Source organism: Coffea eugenioides, chromosome 1 (genome assembly GCF_003713205.1).
Source record: "Coffea eugenioides isolate CCC68of chromosome 1, Ceug_1.0, whole genome shotgun sequence".
Classification (NCBI taxonomy): domain Eukaryota; kingdom Viridiplantae; phylum Streptophyta; class Magnoliopsida; order Gentianales; family Rubiaceae; genus Coffea; species Coffea eugenioides.
Window position 1 is genome coordinate 52,995,319 of NC_040035.1, and position 17,785 is coordinate 53,013,103.

Genomic DNA, 17,785 nt, shown 5'->3' on the forward strand with positions numbered 1-17,785 from the left:
TCCCTAGGCGTAAAAACCTCGTACCCACCCCCCCCCCCCGCCAGTTGCCTTGCCGACAGCAATGAGAGAAGTAGAAAAGAGCCCATCCAACTTGTACTTTCCTTAAAAGAGAGTTAATACCACACCTGTGTTGTGGCTGTGGCTGTACTACTACTCCAAAAGTCCTACGTATTTCTTGACTATTGCTACCGGAGAGGAGAGTATTATTATTTTGTGTCCACATGATATCAATCATTTGTTGTTGTACCAGGTCTTATGTGAGCAGGCAGCTCTTTTTGACAAAAAAAATTATTCAACCTTCTTGTTTTCAATTAATCTCTTTATTGTACTAGTACATTTTAATTTTTAACTGGCAATTTGTGTCCTTAAATAGGATGCGTACCAAGAAATTCGACCAAATTTAGTCAAAATATATCATCTAGTAGAATAAGAAGAAAATTAAATGATATAAGAAAAGAGCCATTACTTGGATGGAAAAAAAATAAGAAGCTTATTTATTTGACTCATTCTATGATAATGATTTTCAAAATTAAAAAAAAAAAAAACTCATTTGGGAAAAGAAAATTTTCCCAGTTGGAAAAACAACAGCGCATGGCAATTTTATCGACGAAATAAAATTCAGAAAAACTTATCAAATACTACCAAACACAGGACCACAGGAGAAATACTATTGTGACAGACCGATAAACATGCAGGGAATAGACTGACACAATAATGTTTATTTTCCCCCTTTTCTATTTTCATTTTTTGTCAGTTAGGAAGATAAGTAATAATTTTGTTGTTGATCTTTTTTGTTTTTTGATAATGAATTGTTGTTGATCTTTTGTTGCCGCTTCTCAGTAATAAGGCCAAATTGTTCCTCACGTAACAGTTTGATTTATTGCCCCATTTATTAGAATAATTTCAAACCGATGCACGTCAGATCACATGTATGATCTTAACACAGCCTTTCACTGAGCAAAACTTAGATTTTAGCACTAAGGGTCTGTTTGTTTGGACTGAAAATCTTTTTCAAAAGATATTTTCTTCAATTTCTGGTGTTTGGCTGCAAAAGAGGTCAGGAAATTTTTTTTTCCTGGTAGAAAATCTTTTACATAACTTGGTGTAAAATGACTTCCTGAATTAAGATACGGAAGTTAATTTCGGACCACTATCGTGACCTATCAGTCTCCTTGGCGCTTGGCTACCGTACAAAACCATCAAGTACCATACCACAGAGATCAAATCAAGAGCAACGTCCCTGCACTTGCTTCTGCAAATTCCACAACTTTCCACCTCTTCGAACTCTCCTCTTTCTTATGTTCTGCCCTGCTGATTCCTTTTCTCTCGCTCCACACAAACACTTTTATGGATTATACAATTCTAGATCTAGATTGGGCTTTACATTGAGAAGTTTTGCAGAAGGAAAAAAAGTGAAGCCAATGGAGGCATCTAGGAATACATTTAGAAGAAGAGTTAATACAATAAACATCAAGTTACAATTGCTAATTTCTTGTAATGGTTCAATCAGTGGTGAGCATATACTAATTTAAACTTTTTATTACAATGACACTCAATGAAACAAACAGACCCTAAATGAATTTGGCTCAAATGATAAAGTTATTCTTCTCCCATCTAAATTTAAAAATTCAATTCTCATCGTTGTCATTGAAGTTGTAGGCGTGTCGAATATGGACAAATCTCCAACTTCTTTTTTTTAATTGACAATGGTAGATCCTAATGCTCAATACTGACCATTTTTTCCACTCCTTTGATAGTTAGACGGGGAAACTTCTCTATACAATCATCAAAGGGATAATTTCAAGAACCTCCCTTGAGGTTTTTGACAACTGCAAGCACTTTCTTGAGGTTTGAAAAATTATACTTTTCTCCCTTGATGTTATGAAAAGACTATGATAGCCTTCATAAATTTTACAAATTATAAGTGAAAAATGAAAACCCATTTTTGATCATACTTCTTTATCCTATAACTCTAACATCATCTAATCTAGTACATTATACTTCATTTCCAATTTTTTGACTAGATTTCTTAACCAATTTACAGAAAATCGACCAACCAAAAATAAAAAAGTCCAAAGTATGAAAAAAAAAAGGATGCTTTCAAGACATGACTTGAATTTTCCTACAAAAAGCTAACTTGGAATTTTCATCCAATGAATAGTTGACTTTTTCAGCATTTCATTTGCTTTACATATCGGAAAGGGGTAATATTGGATATTCATTAGATTTGTTTTTCTTCTTAAATCACTAATAGTTAATAAGACATAATTTCTAGGGGAGGTTTTTATAATTTTTCAAACCTCGGGGGAGATGGCTGCAATTGTTAGAAACCTTAGAGGAGGTATCTGAAATTGTCCCATAATCAAATATTCTTTGGTCTTTTTCACAATTGTAATTGGCAAATTTTTGCTGAAACTACTATTAAACCTTTCATCTAACGTACAGCTCATGATTTTATCCGACAAGAATGTGATGTTTGACAGGTAAGTGCGAAAATGGTCGACAAGGAATTGCATTCTTGGGTGATTATAGAAAACGCTGACAAGAAAAGCTACATAACTATAAGAGAATAGAATAGTTTTGTTATGATTATTCATTACTATGAATTTAATAAACTGGTCTACAACGACGAAGACATCAGCTGAAAATATCCTCAGTCCAATTAAGCGTGTATATATAAAATCACATTCTAAGCAAATATCTATGATATTTTTTTTTAACACTAACTTGAGTATGAGTATGATCCCATGAATATATAGTAGGTGAAGCGTCAAACAGGTGTTTTAACGTTCAACTGCATTTTTTTCTTCATCAAATTAGATGTCCAAATACGTACGTATTTTCAGTTGCAAAAGTAGCAGCATATATAATATAGGATGTCATTTCTCAAGATTACAAAACAAGAAAAAAGGACAACATATAAGTATCATGATGGTATTCTCCCGAATGTTTGTAGGTTTCCAGTTGTGTTAGGATTACTTCGAATCGTACGGTAGTTGCCAATATTCTTCGTTCTAGCCGACCCATGTCGTTTGTTGCTATTTTATTCTTCGTTTTTCCACTTTGTGATTCATAGTTTTCTGCTTTTCTAAAAAATATATATATGTTCTTTTGACCTGACCAACATGTATCATATTTTGTATATTTGTCTTTTGAAAATGTTGTGTTATGATATGAAGTGCGACGGTCGGACCTTTTGATTAAGAGCTAATTATAATGCCGACAAAGAGGAAAAACGTCACTCACAACATTAGACAAACTATATATATATATATGTATGTATATATATATATATATATGTGGTCGGAAACAAATTGTACGAATTCCATACGGCCTCTAAAAATGTCAGCTTTGAGGTGAAATCAAACTAGTCAGCTTGAAGCAGAATTTAAAACCGACCTAAAATGGTAGAGTACATCATTTTGTTTTGTACCACAGTGACCGAGGACCTTAGATTGCTCGTTTGGGCCGGTGTGTTCGGTGTTACCTCTGCGTTCGTGTTAAATTAAGTGTGCGCGTGTGTTTCTTCTGTCTATGGAAAAAACAAACCATTACTGGTGAGGCTCGCGTGGGGGAGGGATGGGAGATTTTCTATTCCACATCGAAAGATCGTGGGGTCTTTATCCTGAGTTTAAAGTCCATGGGAGCATCCTGCTGTCACCAATTGGTTGGATGGATGTTTCTCGTGGATCCCACCTTAGATTGCTCGTTTGGGCCGGTGTGTTCGGTGTTACCTCAGCGTTCGGTGTTACTTGCCCTTTTTAATTATTACTATGTTATTGTGCGACTTAAAAACTCCCAAAAGTCCATCGAATAATTAGTACTAGTAGTTTTTCTTATTTTGCATTAAAGTGCCTGCCAAATTTTTAGTCAATTCAGCTGAGGATACACTAAAAGCGAGCCATGTAATGCAATTATCTATCTCTCCTTCCCCGTCTCGTGCAATTAATTAGTCTAAACTCAGATTCTTTTACTTGTTAATCACACTAAACAATCGTCTTCTTGGATTGTTATAAATTGCATGAGTTATTGGCTAACATCTTTGATAGTATGATGCTAACGCACAGTACAAATCTAAGTTCCAAGATTACCACAACTCTGTACTATGTTGTTCTTGCATCTTTTGCTTATTGCAGGTGGATGAACAGAGAAGTACATGTCTTTACTTTAGAAGAGAAAAATCATCATATTTCATGATTCATTTGCATATATTTGTTCTTGAGCGTCTTTGTGTCCCGCATGTTCTATCCCAATGGCAACATAACATCAAAGTGAACCATCTTAATATGTACTCCAAAAACGTAATCCGACCATGTGTCTTTCTTTTTTTCTTCTCTTAAATGTAAATAGAATGTTTCGAAACTAAAATCTCTTATTTACATTTCTTTCTCGTAGTTCAACTATGTCAATTATTGCTTTGACAATTTTTTAATTTACAATCGATGACATCTATATTATCTTTTTTAATTATTACGTAGTCAAAAAAGAATTTTAAATCTCTCTTGGCTAATTTACCTTCGCTAACAAATTGGTTATTATTTTGGCTTTCGACTTATAAATTACAAACCTTAGCCCGTAAAGATAATAATAATCTTTCCTCCAGCACAGTAAGCAAAAGTACTGCTACTTACAAATATTGAATTCACTCGCTTAATTTTAGAGATTTTCATAGGACTTTTAAAAAGTTTACTAGTAAACAACAGTATTTTAGCCAGCTATGACAACTGTCACGCAAATGTTACCTCGTACGCAGGTAAAGGAGAAGTGACATCAGCCGTCTAATTAGTGGGACAATGACAAAAAACATTCGCATCAGCCGTCGATCAAGAAAAAAAAGGTAGTTGGACGGGACGGTGATATTCTTGTGCCTTGCAATTCCACGTGGCACGTGAAGATTGGGCAGAAGCCGGACCAAAAGATAGCGTTGAGGATGCAGTTTGTGCAACCGGCTATAGCCGGTGCCCGGAAATGTCGCAATCAAAGATAGCGTGAAGCTTTATTTTTAGCCGGGATGGGGAGAGGAGTGGTCGGGTGGAGACTAGAAGGTTGCCCGATATGGCAAATCAAAGCATATTAAAAGGCGTTTAAGGTTGGAGAATTACCGTAAGGGGAAGGGGTACTAAATGGTGTGAGATACACAACGGAAAGCGTGATTATGATATTCCCCACTCCATACTCAAACAGCCTGGGGTATCATCAGTAGATGTATACTTATTTATGATGTAGTCCCCATAGGTTACAATTTTAATAGTTTTGGACGCAGAAAAGTTTGCTTCCAACGCGGGTAGACACTCTTTAACACTTGTGTCACAAGGTGATTGCGTACATTGCTAGCCGCAAGGCTCCTCTTTTGAATATCGAAGAAAGTTAAACCTTACAATAATGGGTTTGCTTGAATAAAATATTATTTAAAATAATTACTGTAACACTTTTTGTGCTATGACGTATGTGAGATAAAAAAAGTTGTTGAAAATATAAAAAAAGAATTAGAAAATATGTTTATGATATAAAAAAAAATATTATTTGGAATAATGAAATATCCAAACACACCCTCTTGACACAAATAATTTCGTCAATAGTCTTTAAAATGGAAGAAGAACTATAACCAATTCTCTACGTCGTAGTTACGTCTGATAATACATTGAAGTAAATTGGTAAATAAAGTTGAATCTACTAAATGGATCGAGAACTAAAATATCTAAAAATCACGGACTTGAATGATCACGCTCAATCAATCACACTTTTTTTTTTGAAAAAAAAAAAGAGAGGAGCAATAGTTTAATCATATGGTTTGCTTTGTGAGGATTTATGCCTAGGTTACTTTGGTGCTTGAAAATTACACATTGTCTCGACAAAAACAGGCTTCCGAATCAAAGAAGACTTCGATGCTTACTCATTCCAAATAATTGAAAGGCTGGCTCCACCACGGTGCCCTTCTCACCAAATGTCAGGCTTCCCAACATTGCCACACTGACAAGAATAAAATTTTATGTTATTTTTTTGAGGTAAAGCAATACCTTAACCATATCACCATAAGTCCAAAGAATGAAAGCAAGGTGAAGAGAAACGACCTCCCGCCATTGGTGACGAAAATATCATGGCACTTAGGATTCGTTTGGTACCTCAGAAATAGGATTTTAGAATGGGGTTTGTCTTTCCCTTTTCCGTCTACCCATTCCTTTATTCATGTTTATAGCAATAATTTAATTTTTCTTTTTTTAAGTTTCGTGCACTTTCACTGTTTTACAACTAAATGGATGCTGAAGGGCACAATACAATTATTAAGACGGAAAAAAATGTGTAAATAAAAAATAAAAGATGAAAACAAGAAAAACCTTTTTTCACGAGGAAGTTTAGAGTGCTCGTGAAAAATGGTATTGTAAAAAAATAGTCAAAACAATGTTAACTAAAACTAATAAAAATAAAACTTGATTCGTGCTTAATAGCACTGTTCTGAAAAACCATTTCAGGAGGTTAAAATATTTCCTTGAGATTAAACAAGTTTTCTTCTTGCTATAAACAAGAAGGATCAGAACTAGCAAACATTGTGTAAGTCCAGCAGAGAAGAGAAAAGGAGAAGATGGAGAGGAAGAGAGCTGCCATGAAGGTTTCTACTGTAAATTCTGAGTGCACCTTCTAAAGTGAGAACAACTGGTATTTATAAGCTTCAAAAAGTATACGTTGGAGAGGATAAGAGATAACTTCTATAACAACAAACAAAAAAAACTTGCCTAATTTGGTGTAACAGAAAAAGAACGTTGTACACGTTTGTGCCTGATTTTTGTAACCGAAAAATAGTGTTGTAAAAAAATAGCCAAAACAATATTAACTAAAACTAATAAAAATAAAGCTTGAATCGTGCTTAATAGCACTGTTTTAATAAACTATTTCAAGAGGTTGAAACGTTTTCCCGAGATTAAACAAGTTTTCTTCTTGTTATAAATAAGAAAGATCAAGACTAGCAGGATTAAACAAACATTCTTCTTGTTATAAACAAGAAAGATCAAGAAGAAAGATCAAGACTAGCAAATGTTGGATTCTTGTTATAAACAAGAAAGATCGGACTAGTAAACATTGTGTAAATCCAGTAGAGAGGAAAAAAGGAGAGGAAGAGAGCTATCAGGAAGGTTTCTACTGTACTTAGAAGTTGGTATTTATAGGTTTCAAAAATCTTGGGCCGTGCAGGTTTATTAGTTTGTACTGAATCTGCCCAACTCAACTTCTCTCTCATGTGCGTGACACCACACTAGTTATCAATCTAACACAAGTCCAATAAAAAAATTAAGTATTATAAATTGATGGGAAGTCTCTTTGATTTTTCAATGTGGGACAAGATCTTTTGAAATACTCACTTATTTACAACAAATGGAAACCAAGAAACACTAGAACCGACAAACCGTGATAGATAAATTAGAGGGTTTAACCTCTTTTTTCCTTTGGCTACGTGGGGATGGAGAGTAAATAGTTATAGAAGCGTGGACGTGTGAAGGAAGCATTATGTAACTGGGGTAGCGTTGTTCAAAATCTAATACAGGACACTTTGAATCCAACAAAAGTAAAAAAAGTGAAAGTAACATATAGTAATATGCTACCCCAACACAATGGCCAAATCCAACTAAATTAGTCCCAGTTCCTTTGGACATCGTTGAAAGTTTCTAGATTTGGTGATTTCCACGAACAGAAAAGAAGTGCATGGAAATATTGATGCGGGGAACGGTCGATTTTATTGGTGACGAAAATCCATATGTAGTCAAAACCTTGCGGACGAGTGCAAAGCTGCTGAGCACAACGTTTTGTTGAAGCAACTTAACGTGGTTACTTCTTGTCCTTGGAATTAGTATATGTTGGTTTACTAGCAGCTGCACCCAGCTAGCGTGGTGGAGCTGCTTCTGACTCCTGCTTAATGAACTATATGCAAATGCAACCAACTCCAGCCATAATTCCACCCCATACTGCTAGTCCAGCAAGGTGCCATTCCATGATAAAAAGTCCCGTCACACTCTCGATTTTGTAGTAATTGTTTCTTTTTCCTTTTATGCAGCTGGATCGCTTGAGGTAAGATAAATTAAGGGGCGTCAATTTATATGAACTTGAGATTTATAGATCATTTTATCGATTTTTATTGTTACCCAAAAAAAAAAAAAAAAGTTAAAACTTCAAATTACATCATTGCGTACAATGGATGTACGTACGACGAAACCAATATTTTCACACGTATTTTTGCATGGTTTTAGCTAGTGTCCTGATCAATTCTATTATATTGAGCGTTGTCTCAATTCTCATTCCAACATTGAGCGTTGTCGCATGCGCTCTCAATTCTATTCAACATTGAGCTTACTGGTGTAATTTTGTTTTATAAGTACATGCACACAATAATTCTTCTTGTATAATTCGTAATTAAGTACTTCTGTGAAGTGACAATTAAATTAAGTAGCAGTTTAGTTTAGATTTTGAATTGTTTCCAAGAGGGTACCAAATTTGTCCAGCTAAAAATGGTTTCTTGAAAAGAATGGGAATTAATGAACTATTGTCATGTGGATCTAATCTAAGCAAATCAACGGAAATGGGGCACAACACAAACGGTTGCACAACCCTCTTCTTGTACAAATTTAGAATAATTTTTTTGTGAATTTTATATATATATATATAAAGCTTCAGTGGTTTAGTTGGGGGTCCTTTATGGTATTTACTGTCCCTATTTTGGCGGGTAAGATAACCTTTACGATAGCCATCTCACCTCCATATCCATCAATATGATCTTTAATTGTGTTGCCGGTGATCTTAACTTATACTATACTGTTCAGTCCTAAAAGTGGAAGGTCCCCGAAGGTAATGGTCCTACGTTTTGATTGAGATTTCTAGATGGCAACCGTACACACACAACACAAAATTATACACACGCTGCTACGTACCAACCACTGTACATATACATCCACCGTCTTCCACCTCGTCAAGTGGCTTTTTCAACAATAAAATACTACATAGTTTTTGGCAAGTAAGCTTTGATTTTTCCACCTATTGATCCCTCTAGATTCGACGTCAGAATATAAGAACCCGTTTGGATTGCTATTTTTTTGAGTAACGATTTAATATATGTGAGGTAGAAAGATAATTGAAAAATGTGTTCACGAAAATATAATTTTTTTAAAAAAATTACAATTCAGATGGATTATTGCATGGGACGGAATTTATCTGGTGCGCATTCTTGAATAACGGCTATGGTTGCTTTATCAATAATAAAAAAAAAAACCTACAATCCAGACAAAGTTATGTCATCCTAAGTAAGATTATTAGATCTGTAGCTCAACCTTTTCAAGAAAAGAAATACAATACCACTACTCACTTGAGAGAAGGGAAGAAAAAAAAAAAGGAAAATGAGAAAAAAAATCTATACAAATTTTACTGTTCCTTGGATTCCATAAAAAAATTTTTTTTTTTTTGCGTTATTCCAAAGAGGGCCAAACATTTAGGACGCCCGACGTGTTTCTCAATTAGCCACATGGTCTTATACTCTGTGAATTAATTAATTTAGTGGAATGGACAGGTGTAACTTGCTCAAGGAATGAAGTTGCCAGCACTCAGCAGCAAAATGAACAGAAGAAGTAATTATTATGACATGAGATTAATACTATGCGTTATCAATTAAAAATTTTTTTTTACTGATTTCTTGCTCCCAAAAAGTTGATTAGACGGATCAATGGACGTACTTTCCTCGCTACATTGATTAGTTATCTACCGTGAAATCTCAGACAGAAGGATTGCTCCGTTTTGATCCACATTTTGGAGAATATTAGGCAGCACCATTTAACACTAAATAATTATCAGCAGCCTCTTCCTTTTCCTTTTCCTTACATAATTTATCTGAAAACGACCGAGTAAGTTGTAATTACAACACTATTAAATATAGAGAATGCTCAAGCATCTGAAATTTATGCCACATTTGCACCCAAAAATATATATACAGCATATGGTTACCATCATGGAACTATTTGTGGCACTGTAACCCACTTGTGTACATAAAAGTATGCAACTAACACTGCATTATTAATTACTACAAATTTTGGAGTGTGTTTGGTTTGAGTCCTTAATCTCCTCCTTTAATTAGCGGAGCTTACTACATCAAGAAAGCCATTAGCTGTCCATTTTGCACCCTATTTCTCTAAATGCTTATAGCCTTCTGTTTTTAATGATGCTGTCGCTTCTCTCTTGCGTTGAAAATTGAAATTACATCTTCTATCCTCTTCAATTTCCAACCTCCGCCCAAGGGAAATGAATGTATCAACCCTAAACTACAGTGGGGGACCTTGGATTAATGAGATAGGAGAAGTTAAAAGTGTGTCAAGGATCTCTTTTCTTCTAACGTATGTAGGAAGAAGTACAAAAGATCATTTTTTTTTTTCTAATAGCATGAGTAACTCCTTTTTTTGTTTTAAATTAAGAGTTTGCCTAATGAATGTCCAATGGGTATTTCGTTAAAATGTACATTAGTTGTTAAATTTTTGAAAATGTATGCTTAATTAAAGAATACATACAAACATAACAATGAGTAATAATTATTAGTGTGTATTCACGTGGTAAATTAAATGTGATTTAAACATATTAATGAGTATCTATTAGTAAAGCACTTCAAACAATGAAATATATAGCATAAATTTCTAATTTTCACAAGCCCTTAAAACAATGAAATATATAACATAAATTTCTATTTTTCATCTAGGCCTAGGATATTTTGGACTTCTTTTTTTTTGGTGGATGTCAGAATTGAAAGTAAGAGTCTGGCCTGTCTCCCAAAAGGTTTTTTTTCTTTTTTTTCTTTTTTGGTCTCCCAAAAGTTTTTTCTTGGCTTGTGGAGGTAATATGTCAAGATGGTTAATAATGTTGATTCACGAATTTGTAATTTGATCGTAACAAACTTATTCACAAGTCAAAACTAGAGCTGCAAACGAATCGAATCAAATTTAACCTAATTGAGTCGAGTCTCGGCTTAGTTTTATCAAACTCGGGTTTGAGCTCGAAATTGACGGGCTCTCAACGCAAAGATCGAGCTCGAGCTTAAATAAATAATATTTTTTCTTAACAAATAATAAAATATTATGGATATATATGTAATTTTACTATTAAAATAAAAATTATATATATATAATCGAGTCAGCTCGCAATCTAATGAACTTAGTATCTTTGAATTCAAACTCGAACTCAATTCGAGTTCGAATCGAGTTTTGACTCGAACTGCCTTCGATTAGGAATATAAACGAGCCGAACCAAGTCGAACTTTGACCTACTCGAGTCGAGTCTCAATTTAGTTTTATGAAATTCGAACTCGAACGCTCAATATATAGTTGGACTCAAACTTTAGTTCAAGCATAAAAAAATAAAAAATAAAAAATTTTATTTTTTAAAAATAAATAAAATAATAAATTTTCTTAAAAAATAATAAAATATTAGAAATATATATGTAATTTTACTATTAAAATAAAAAATATATATATAATCACGCCGGTTCGTGAACTAACGAATTGACTTTGAGCTCGAGTTTGACTTGGTCAGCTCGAGCTCAAGTCGAACTCAATGTTGATCGAGTTTGCGTCGAGCTCGGATTCGAGTTGCCCACGAGCGGTTCAATTCATTTGCAGCCCTATTCACGATCGATTCGACTTGTATGCAGCTCTAGTTTGAACATACAACTATTTGATATAAACGGCTGTTGATTCCAATAGTCTTAATTACTACTTCAATCTCACTTGCCAATTTTCAACAAGAAAAGAAAAGGGAAAAAAAAAGAAAAGATTTAAACAACGTTACTTTTTTTATTTTATTTTAAAGTTGACAGGAGTGTCACGCAGAAAATCAAATTGATCTAATAATGCTTCAAATTTTTTTTGAAGGAATGACGCTTTAAATTTTTTTTTTGGATCTAGTAAGTGTCTTGCAAACTTATTCACAAGTCAAAACAAGGGTCGCAAACGAGTCGAATCGAGTCGAGTTTTAGCCTAATTGAGTCGAGTCTCGACTTAATTTTATCAAATTCAAGTTTGAACTCGAGATCGACGAACTCTTAATGTAAAATTCAAGTTCAAGCTTAAAAAAATAAAATAATTATTTTTCTTAACGAATAATAAAATATTAGAGATATATATGTAATTTCACTATTAAAATAAAAAAAAATATATATATATAATCAAGTTGGTTCGCAAGTCACTGAATTTAGTATTTTTGAACTCAAATTCGATGTTAACCGAGTTCAAGTCGAGTTTTGATTCAAATTGCTCGCAATCGGCTTGACTCATGCGCAACCCTAGTCAGAACTATTCAACTTTTTGATATAAAGAGCTATTGATTCCAATAGTCTTAATTATTACTCCAATCTCACTTGCCAATTTTCAACAAGAAAAGAAAAGGGAAAAAAAGGCAAGATTTAAACGGCATTACTTTTTTAACTTTATTTTAAAGTTCACAGAAGTGTCACGCAGAAAATCAAATTGATCTGATAACGCTTCAAACTTTTTTTTTTTTTGAGGGAATAACACTTCAAAATTTAATTAAGCTATTCCAACTTTTGCCATAGATTTTAGTATTTCTACGCTTTCAAACACTAATAATTCATTAAACCGCACAATGATTTCCCCGAAATTAATTCTTAAACTATAAAGTTCTACTATTAAAATGCTTGGATGAATTTTTCAAGTTTTAATAATTTTATCTAGGTAAAAGATAAAGTAGCAGGAGTGTATGGTAAAAATACGAGACCTTAAAAAAAATTTGTAGTAGTAGTACTAACTTGCACTGCACAGAGAGCAAGGGTGAATTTGGTGATGGTTGGACATTCATGCTCCCATCCATGAGACCAAATCAATTGCGAAAAACACCACCCCCCCCCCCCCCCCCTCTCTCTCCCCAAAAAATGTAAAATAAACCACAAATAAATTATACAGAACAAGCACCCATTACCGGCTCCACCGGTTCTCCTACGACCACAGCCTTTGGAAAAAAATTTGAGGAGAAAAAACAAATTAATAAAAGAAAACTCCAATTAAAGTAACGGAAGAGGAGAAGAAGAAGAAAGAAGACAAGTAGCAGCAGAGGAGAGGCAGCTGCAACTGCAACCTTTCTCTGCTCTTCTCAACAAATTTTATATTTCTCGTCACGTTTCTACTGCCCTCCTTCTCCTCCTCCTCCTCTTTCTCTTCCTTATATATAGCCTCAGCTGCTTCCGATTCTTCTCCCCATTTCCAACAATTCTTTACTTTCCTCCAACAAACAGTATGTATAGGCCTTTAGTCTCTTTTTTTTCCTTCTATATATCTATGAAAGCCTAAGGTGGGGGGAAAACAAGTAAGTGGGGTGAAAGTGAAACTGGGTTTTATTCAAAGTTGAACTTTCAATGATCATTCTTTAGTTCTGATCAGCTCTTAATAATTTTTTGTCTTTTTCTACAACAATTACTTCTCTGATCCGTCCCAGTTGTGGAAATTTTCTGGGTTTAGTTTAAGAATTAGTACAATTAGTAATACAGTTACATATCTTGATAGTGAAGAAAGAAGAATATGTTGGATCTAAACTTGAGTGTAGTAAATGATGAGGAGGCAGGCATATTTGAAGAAGGTATGGGAGAGTATGAATCGGCCGAGGAGACATCCGATTCATCTGTAGTGAATGCTGAAGCTGCTGAGGCTTCTAGCAATGCCACCACCGTTGACGACGACACGTGCTCTGCGCGTGCCGGCGCCAACTCCTCCTCCGACCTCCTCACCTTCAACTTCGACATCCTCAAAGTCAACGGCGCCAATCGAGGCGAGGAAGTTGAAGGTGAGGACGAGAATCAGGTGGTCTTTGGTGGCCGGATGACTGCCGCTCATCAGCCTGATTTCGTCACCAAGAACCTGTTCCCGGTGGCTGAGCTCGGGCCGGGCAGAGCTCCCGATCGGGCCAGAAGTAATGCCGGTAATTGGGCGGATCTTTCTTTTAGTCACCAACAAAAGCAACCGCCACAACAACAGCAGCAGCAAGTGAAGAAGAGTAGAAGAGGGCCGAGGTCTAGAAGCTCACAGTACAGAGGAGTTACTTTTTACAGAAGAACTGGAAGATGGGAATCTCATATTTGGTTAGTTGTCATCTATTGATTTTTCTTGGTTTATGCCCAATTCGATGCAATTATTATCATTTCTACCGCTGCTGAAATAGTTTCAACCTGATTATTTACGTACTTAATTCTTTTCTTTTTTTTTTTGGGTGCAGGGACTGTGGGAAGCAAGTATATTTGGGTATGGCTAATTATTTTGATCATGTGGTTGATTTTTGTCATTTTTCTGTTTTTCTTACTCCTTGGGATGAAAAAGTTGTGTGTAAGCTTATGCTAATTTAGCGAGTATTAATGAGTTTTGGTTTTGGGTTTTCGATTGTCTTAGGTGGATTTGACACTGCTCATGCCGCGGCTAGGTAAATTTAGTCTTACAGCATATGATAATTATTGACCACTTCTTTCTGTTATAATTGAAGCTTACATTTATTGATGGCTTAATTTTATGGTGTCAGGGCGTACGATAGAGCTGCCATTAAGTTTCGGGGCATTGATGCGGATATCAATTTTACTATCTGTGATTACGAGGAAGATATGAAACAGGTTAGCTAACTAAGGTTAATTGTCTTTCCGATGTTTCTATTAGGAACTGTTAAAAGTTGGTCTAATGGAAGTTGAGCAAGGTTAATCTGTCATCTACATTCCTGGACATGGTGTTTGATCTTGTGAGGGTCATGATTCCTTTCGCATTTAACTAATGCAGATGAAGAATCTGACTAAAGAGGAATTTGTCCATATACTCCGAAGACAGAGTACTGGTTTCTCGAGGGGGAGCTCGAAATACAGAGGAGTGACACTGCACAAGTGCGGGAGATGGGAAGCTCGAATGGGACAGTTCCTTGGCAAAAAGTGAGCAACTATTTCGTTCTTCTTTTAAGTTGAATTTTATTGCTTATCCTTTGTGCTAGAAGTTAGGCTTACCATTTTAGAGTCTGTTTATTGGTGTGGAATTGGAAACAGTATATGTTGATCACTGAATACTAATTTTAAAAAAAAAAAATCGCTGGGAACCCTGAAATTTATAGCTGGGATTGCAATGATTGCTTTGCAGGTATATATATCTTGGGTTATTCGACAGTGAAATTGAAGCTGCAAGGTCCTAATGATCATGAATTACCTTCTCCCTGATACTGAATTATTTACCCTGCATTCTCAAGCTCAATAGGGTATCATCCAACTCGTGTGTCTCCCTTTTGATTTTCTGGAAATTAGGGCTTATGACAAGGCAGCTATCAAATGTAACGGAAGGGAAGCTGTTACCAACTTCGAGCCGAGTACCTATGAACCTGAAATGCCTTCTAATATGGTGCAACCTCATTCCCAGAACGAAGGTGGACTCAACGATTCTTTCATTTTTTGAAATTATGTTCATGGTCATCTAGAATATGCTTGCTATGAGCAGTTTCATTTAACGAGATGATGAGCTGAGTCATCAACTTATCGATGGTACCATTGCAGGAAGCCACCATGATCTTGATCTGAATTTGGGGATTTCAACTTCTTCTGGAAAGGAAAATGGGAGTTCAAGGGATGTACATTACCATCCTTATGATGTCCAAAAGGCAAGGATATCGAAGGTATTGAAAAGCATGGTTATAATTTGCCATGCTACTCGAACTCATAACTCTTCAGAGTAATGTCTTCCTTAATTTTGCTGCATCATTCTATATGATGCTAGGAGAACTTGGTAGTCAAGCATTTTGGTCCCATCCAATATTATCTGGAAACAACTTGCTTCAATTTTCACTTATGTATTAATTCCTGTACGGATCTTATTAATCTCTTTTGTTTTGCTTAACCCCAGATTGACATCTCTAGTACAACCGTAAACAGTCCACCGCTTAAAGGACTACCATTGACACCAGAGCGCCCTCAATTATGGACTGGTGTATATTCCAACTCTATGCCCAACTACAAGGTAGGATTCTGAATTCTTTTTGTATTGTATATCTTCTGCTTCAGTTAATTCTTTTGATTTTGCTCATTAAATGCTCTCTGAGATTCTTTTCCCTGATATCTGACCATAATCACATCAATTTATGTTTTGTATATTGCCAAAAAAAAAAAAATATATTAATTGAGTATTAGCCTGATAACACTTAAAAGAGTGATTCTGTTTATTTTGATGATTAATCAAGTGGTCAGCAATTAATTCAGTAATAACAGAATAAAGTCTTGCAAGTGGAGTAGTGACACTAGTATTTAGTTCTGGAAACTTTGCAGTATGAAACAACTGGAGTTTGCTATGAAGTGCATACCATACTCTTCTTATCGTGCATATTAACCTGAAAAAGCATGCACCATTTTAGCTAGTTGTGTACTGATTGCAGAGACAGTTAATAGACTGTGGAGCTGATTAATTTTTCCCGTGATATTTGTTTTTTTTTTATCTGTGGTTTATGAACCAACCTGCTTTGAATCGATCAGCAATATAACAGTTACAAGTGATTTGGCAGGAAAGAGTAATTGAGAATAGGTTCGAAGTTGGTTCTTCACAGGGACCCCAAAAATGGGCGTGGCAAATGCAAAGTCAGTTAAGTGCTACCCCAGTGACAGTTTTTTCAACTGCAGCATCATCAGGATTCTCATCTTCGGCTTCCAACGCTTCCTCTCCTTCATCAAAGGCTCCTAACTCCTCGGCTGTCGGTCTATGCTTTGCTTCATACCCGGTGTCATCTGCTAACAATAGTCAATGCCGTTTCCAGCTCGGGCCACAATGGCCGCCTACATAAATCTGCCTCCCTGACCTGAGCATAATATTTGTGAATAGGCAGACCTAACAGAGACCGTGCGTGCATTCATTTGTATGACTTCGAATTAGACAATATAGATGGTGTGACTGACTTGTTTCACACATACAGTGTTCTAGTTTCATGGGGAAAAGATGCTGCCTCATTCGATCTTTAATCAACAAGACTACACAACACTTGTGCTTTTTCTTGCTTTTTGTTCTAATGCTTTTTTATTTTTTTTTGGGTAGCAGAAATTCTTTGACGTCTTGATTCACATTCTACTTACTGGTCAGCTAAGTTTTGTAGTTGCGATATTCATGATACCTATCCTGTATCGAAATCTCTGATATCATTAAATTGTGATTTGAGGAGGAAGACATCTATTTTACAGTCCCTGGCAAAATGAGAGTTACCCATGGACGCAAAAGTTCCAACACACCCATCCCATCCTGAATAAAATGATTTTCAGTTTGGTCCAAATTTTTAGGACCACAGACAGACGATCATCGTACAGGGCTATTTTGTCAAATCATCAAAACACCATGTCCTGTAAAAAGAGACGAGTGTGAGTGTGAGTGTGAGTGTCTCGTACTCACTCGTCTCTTTGATTCAGTATGCCACACTTATCATTTTTGGAATATATTATTGTATTGGCCCAGCTTAAGTAGCTATGTGATGACATTATTATTATTATTATTATTATTATGAGTTAAATTGGACCTTTTGGTACGTCCTCACGTCAATAGTTCTCATTAGAGCTTTTAATAATTCATCAATACCTTAGGCGGTAAGTCAGTCAGTAATACTACTAGTCACTACTACTAACTGATGCTGCGTAGCTGGGAAGATAAATAAAATAGTAGCAGTACCATAATCACGCAACTAATGCAAACGTTATCATTAAATACCCCCTCCGTTCCATTTTGATAGTCCTATTTTTCTTTTTCATCTATTTCAAATTGTAGTCCACTTTCCA

General features: G+C 35.4%; 1 protein-coding gene across 2 annotated transcripts; it reads left to right on the forward strand.

The window, feature by feature from the left end:
- Nucleotides 1-13,073: 13,073 nt before the first annotated feature.
- On the forward strand, nt 13,074-17,056 carry LOC113781111 (ethylene-responsive transcription factor RAP2-7). Of its 2 annotated transcripts, XM_027326965.1 has the most exons (10): nt 13,074-14,101; nt 14,236-14,261; nt 14,406-14,436; nt 14,533-14,620; nt 14,781-14,926; nt 15,129-15,173; nt 15,290-15,408; nt 15,536-15,654; nt 15,882-15,995; nt 16,534-17,056. In XM_027326965.1, exons 1-10 carry the CDS (start codon nt 13,545-13,547, stop codon nt 16,807-16,809), a joined length of 1,521 nt encoding a protein of 506 aa, XP_027182766.1. In that variant the 5' UTR covers nt 13,074-13,544; the 3' UTR covers nt 16,810-17,056. The 2 variants fall into 2 exon arrangements, with proteins under 2 accessions (XP_027182766.1, XP_027182774.1); XM_027326973.1 differs by lacking the exon at nt 15,129-15,173.
- The last annotated feature ends 729 nt before the right edge of the window (nt 17,057-17,785 follow it).

What these genes read in the sequence shown, in the direction of transcription:
- LOC113781111 (XM_027326965.1), top strand. Translation starts at nt 13,545, where the DNA reads ATGTTGGATCTAAACTTGAGTGTAGTAAATGATGAGGAGGCAGGCATA. An exon ending in AGATGGGAATCTCATATTTG is followed by an intron (nt 14,102 to 14,235) that starts GTTAGTTGTCAT and finishes TTTTGGGTGCAG; the next exon opens with GGACTGTGGGAAGCAAGTAT. An exon ending in ACTGCTCATGCCGCGGCTAG is followed by an intron (nt 14,437 to 14,532) that starts GTAAATTTAGTC and finishes TTATGGTGTCAG; the next exon opens with GGCGTACGATAGAGCTGCCA.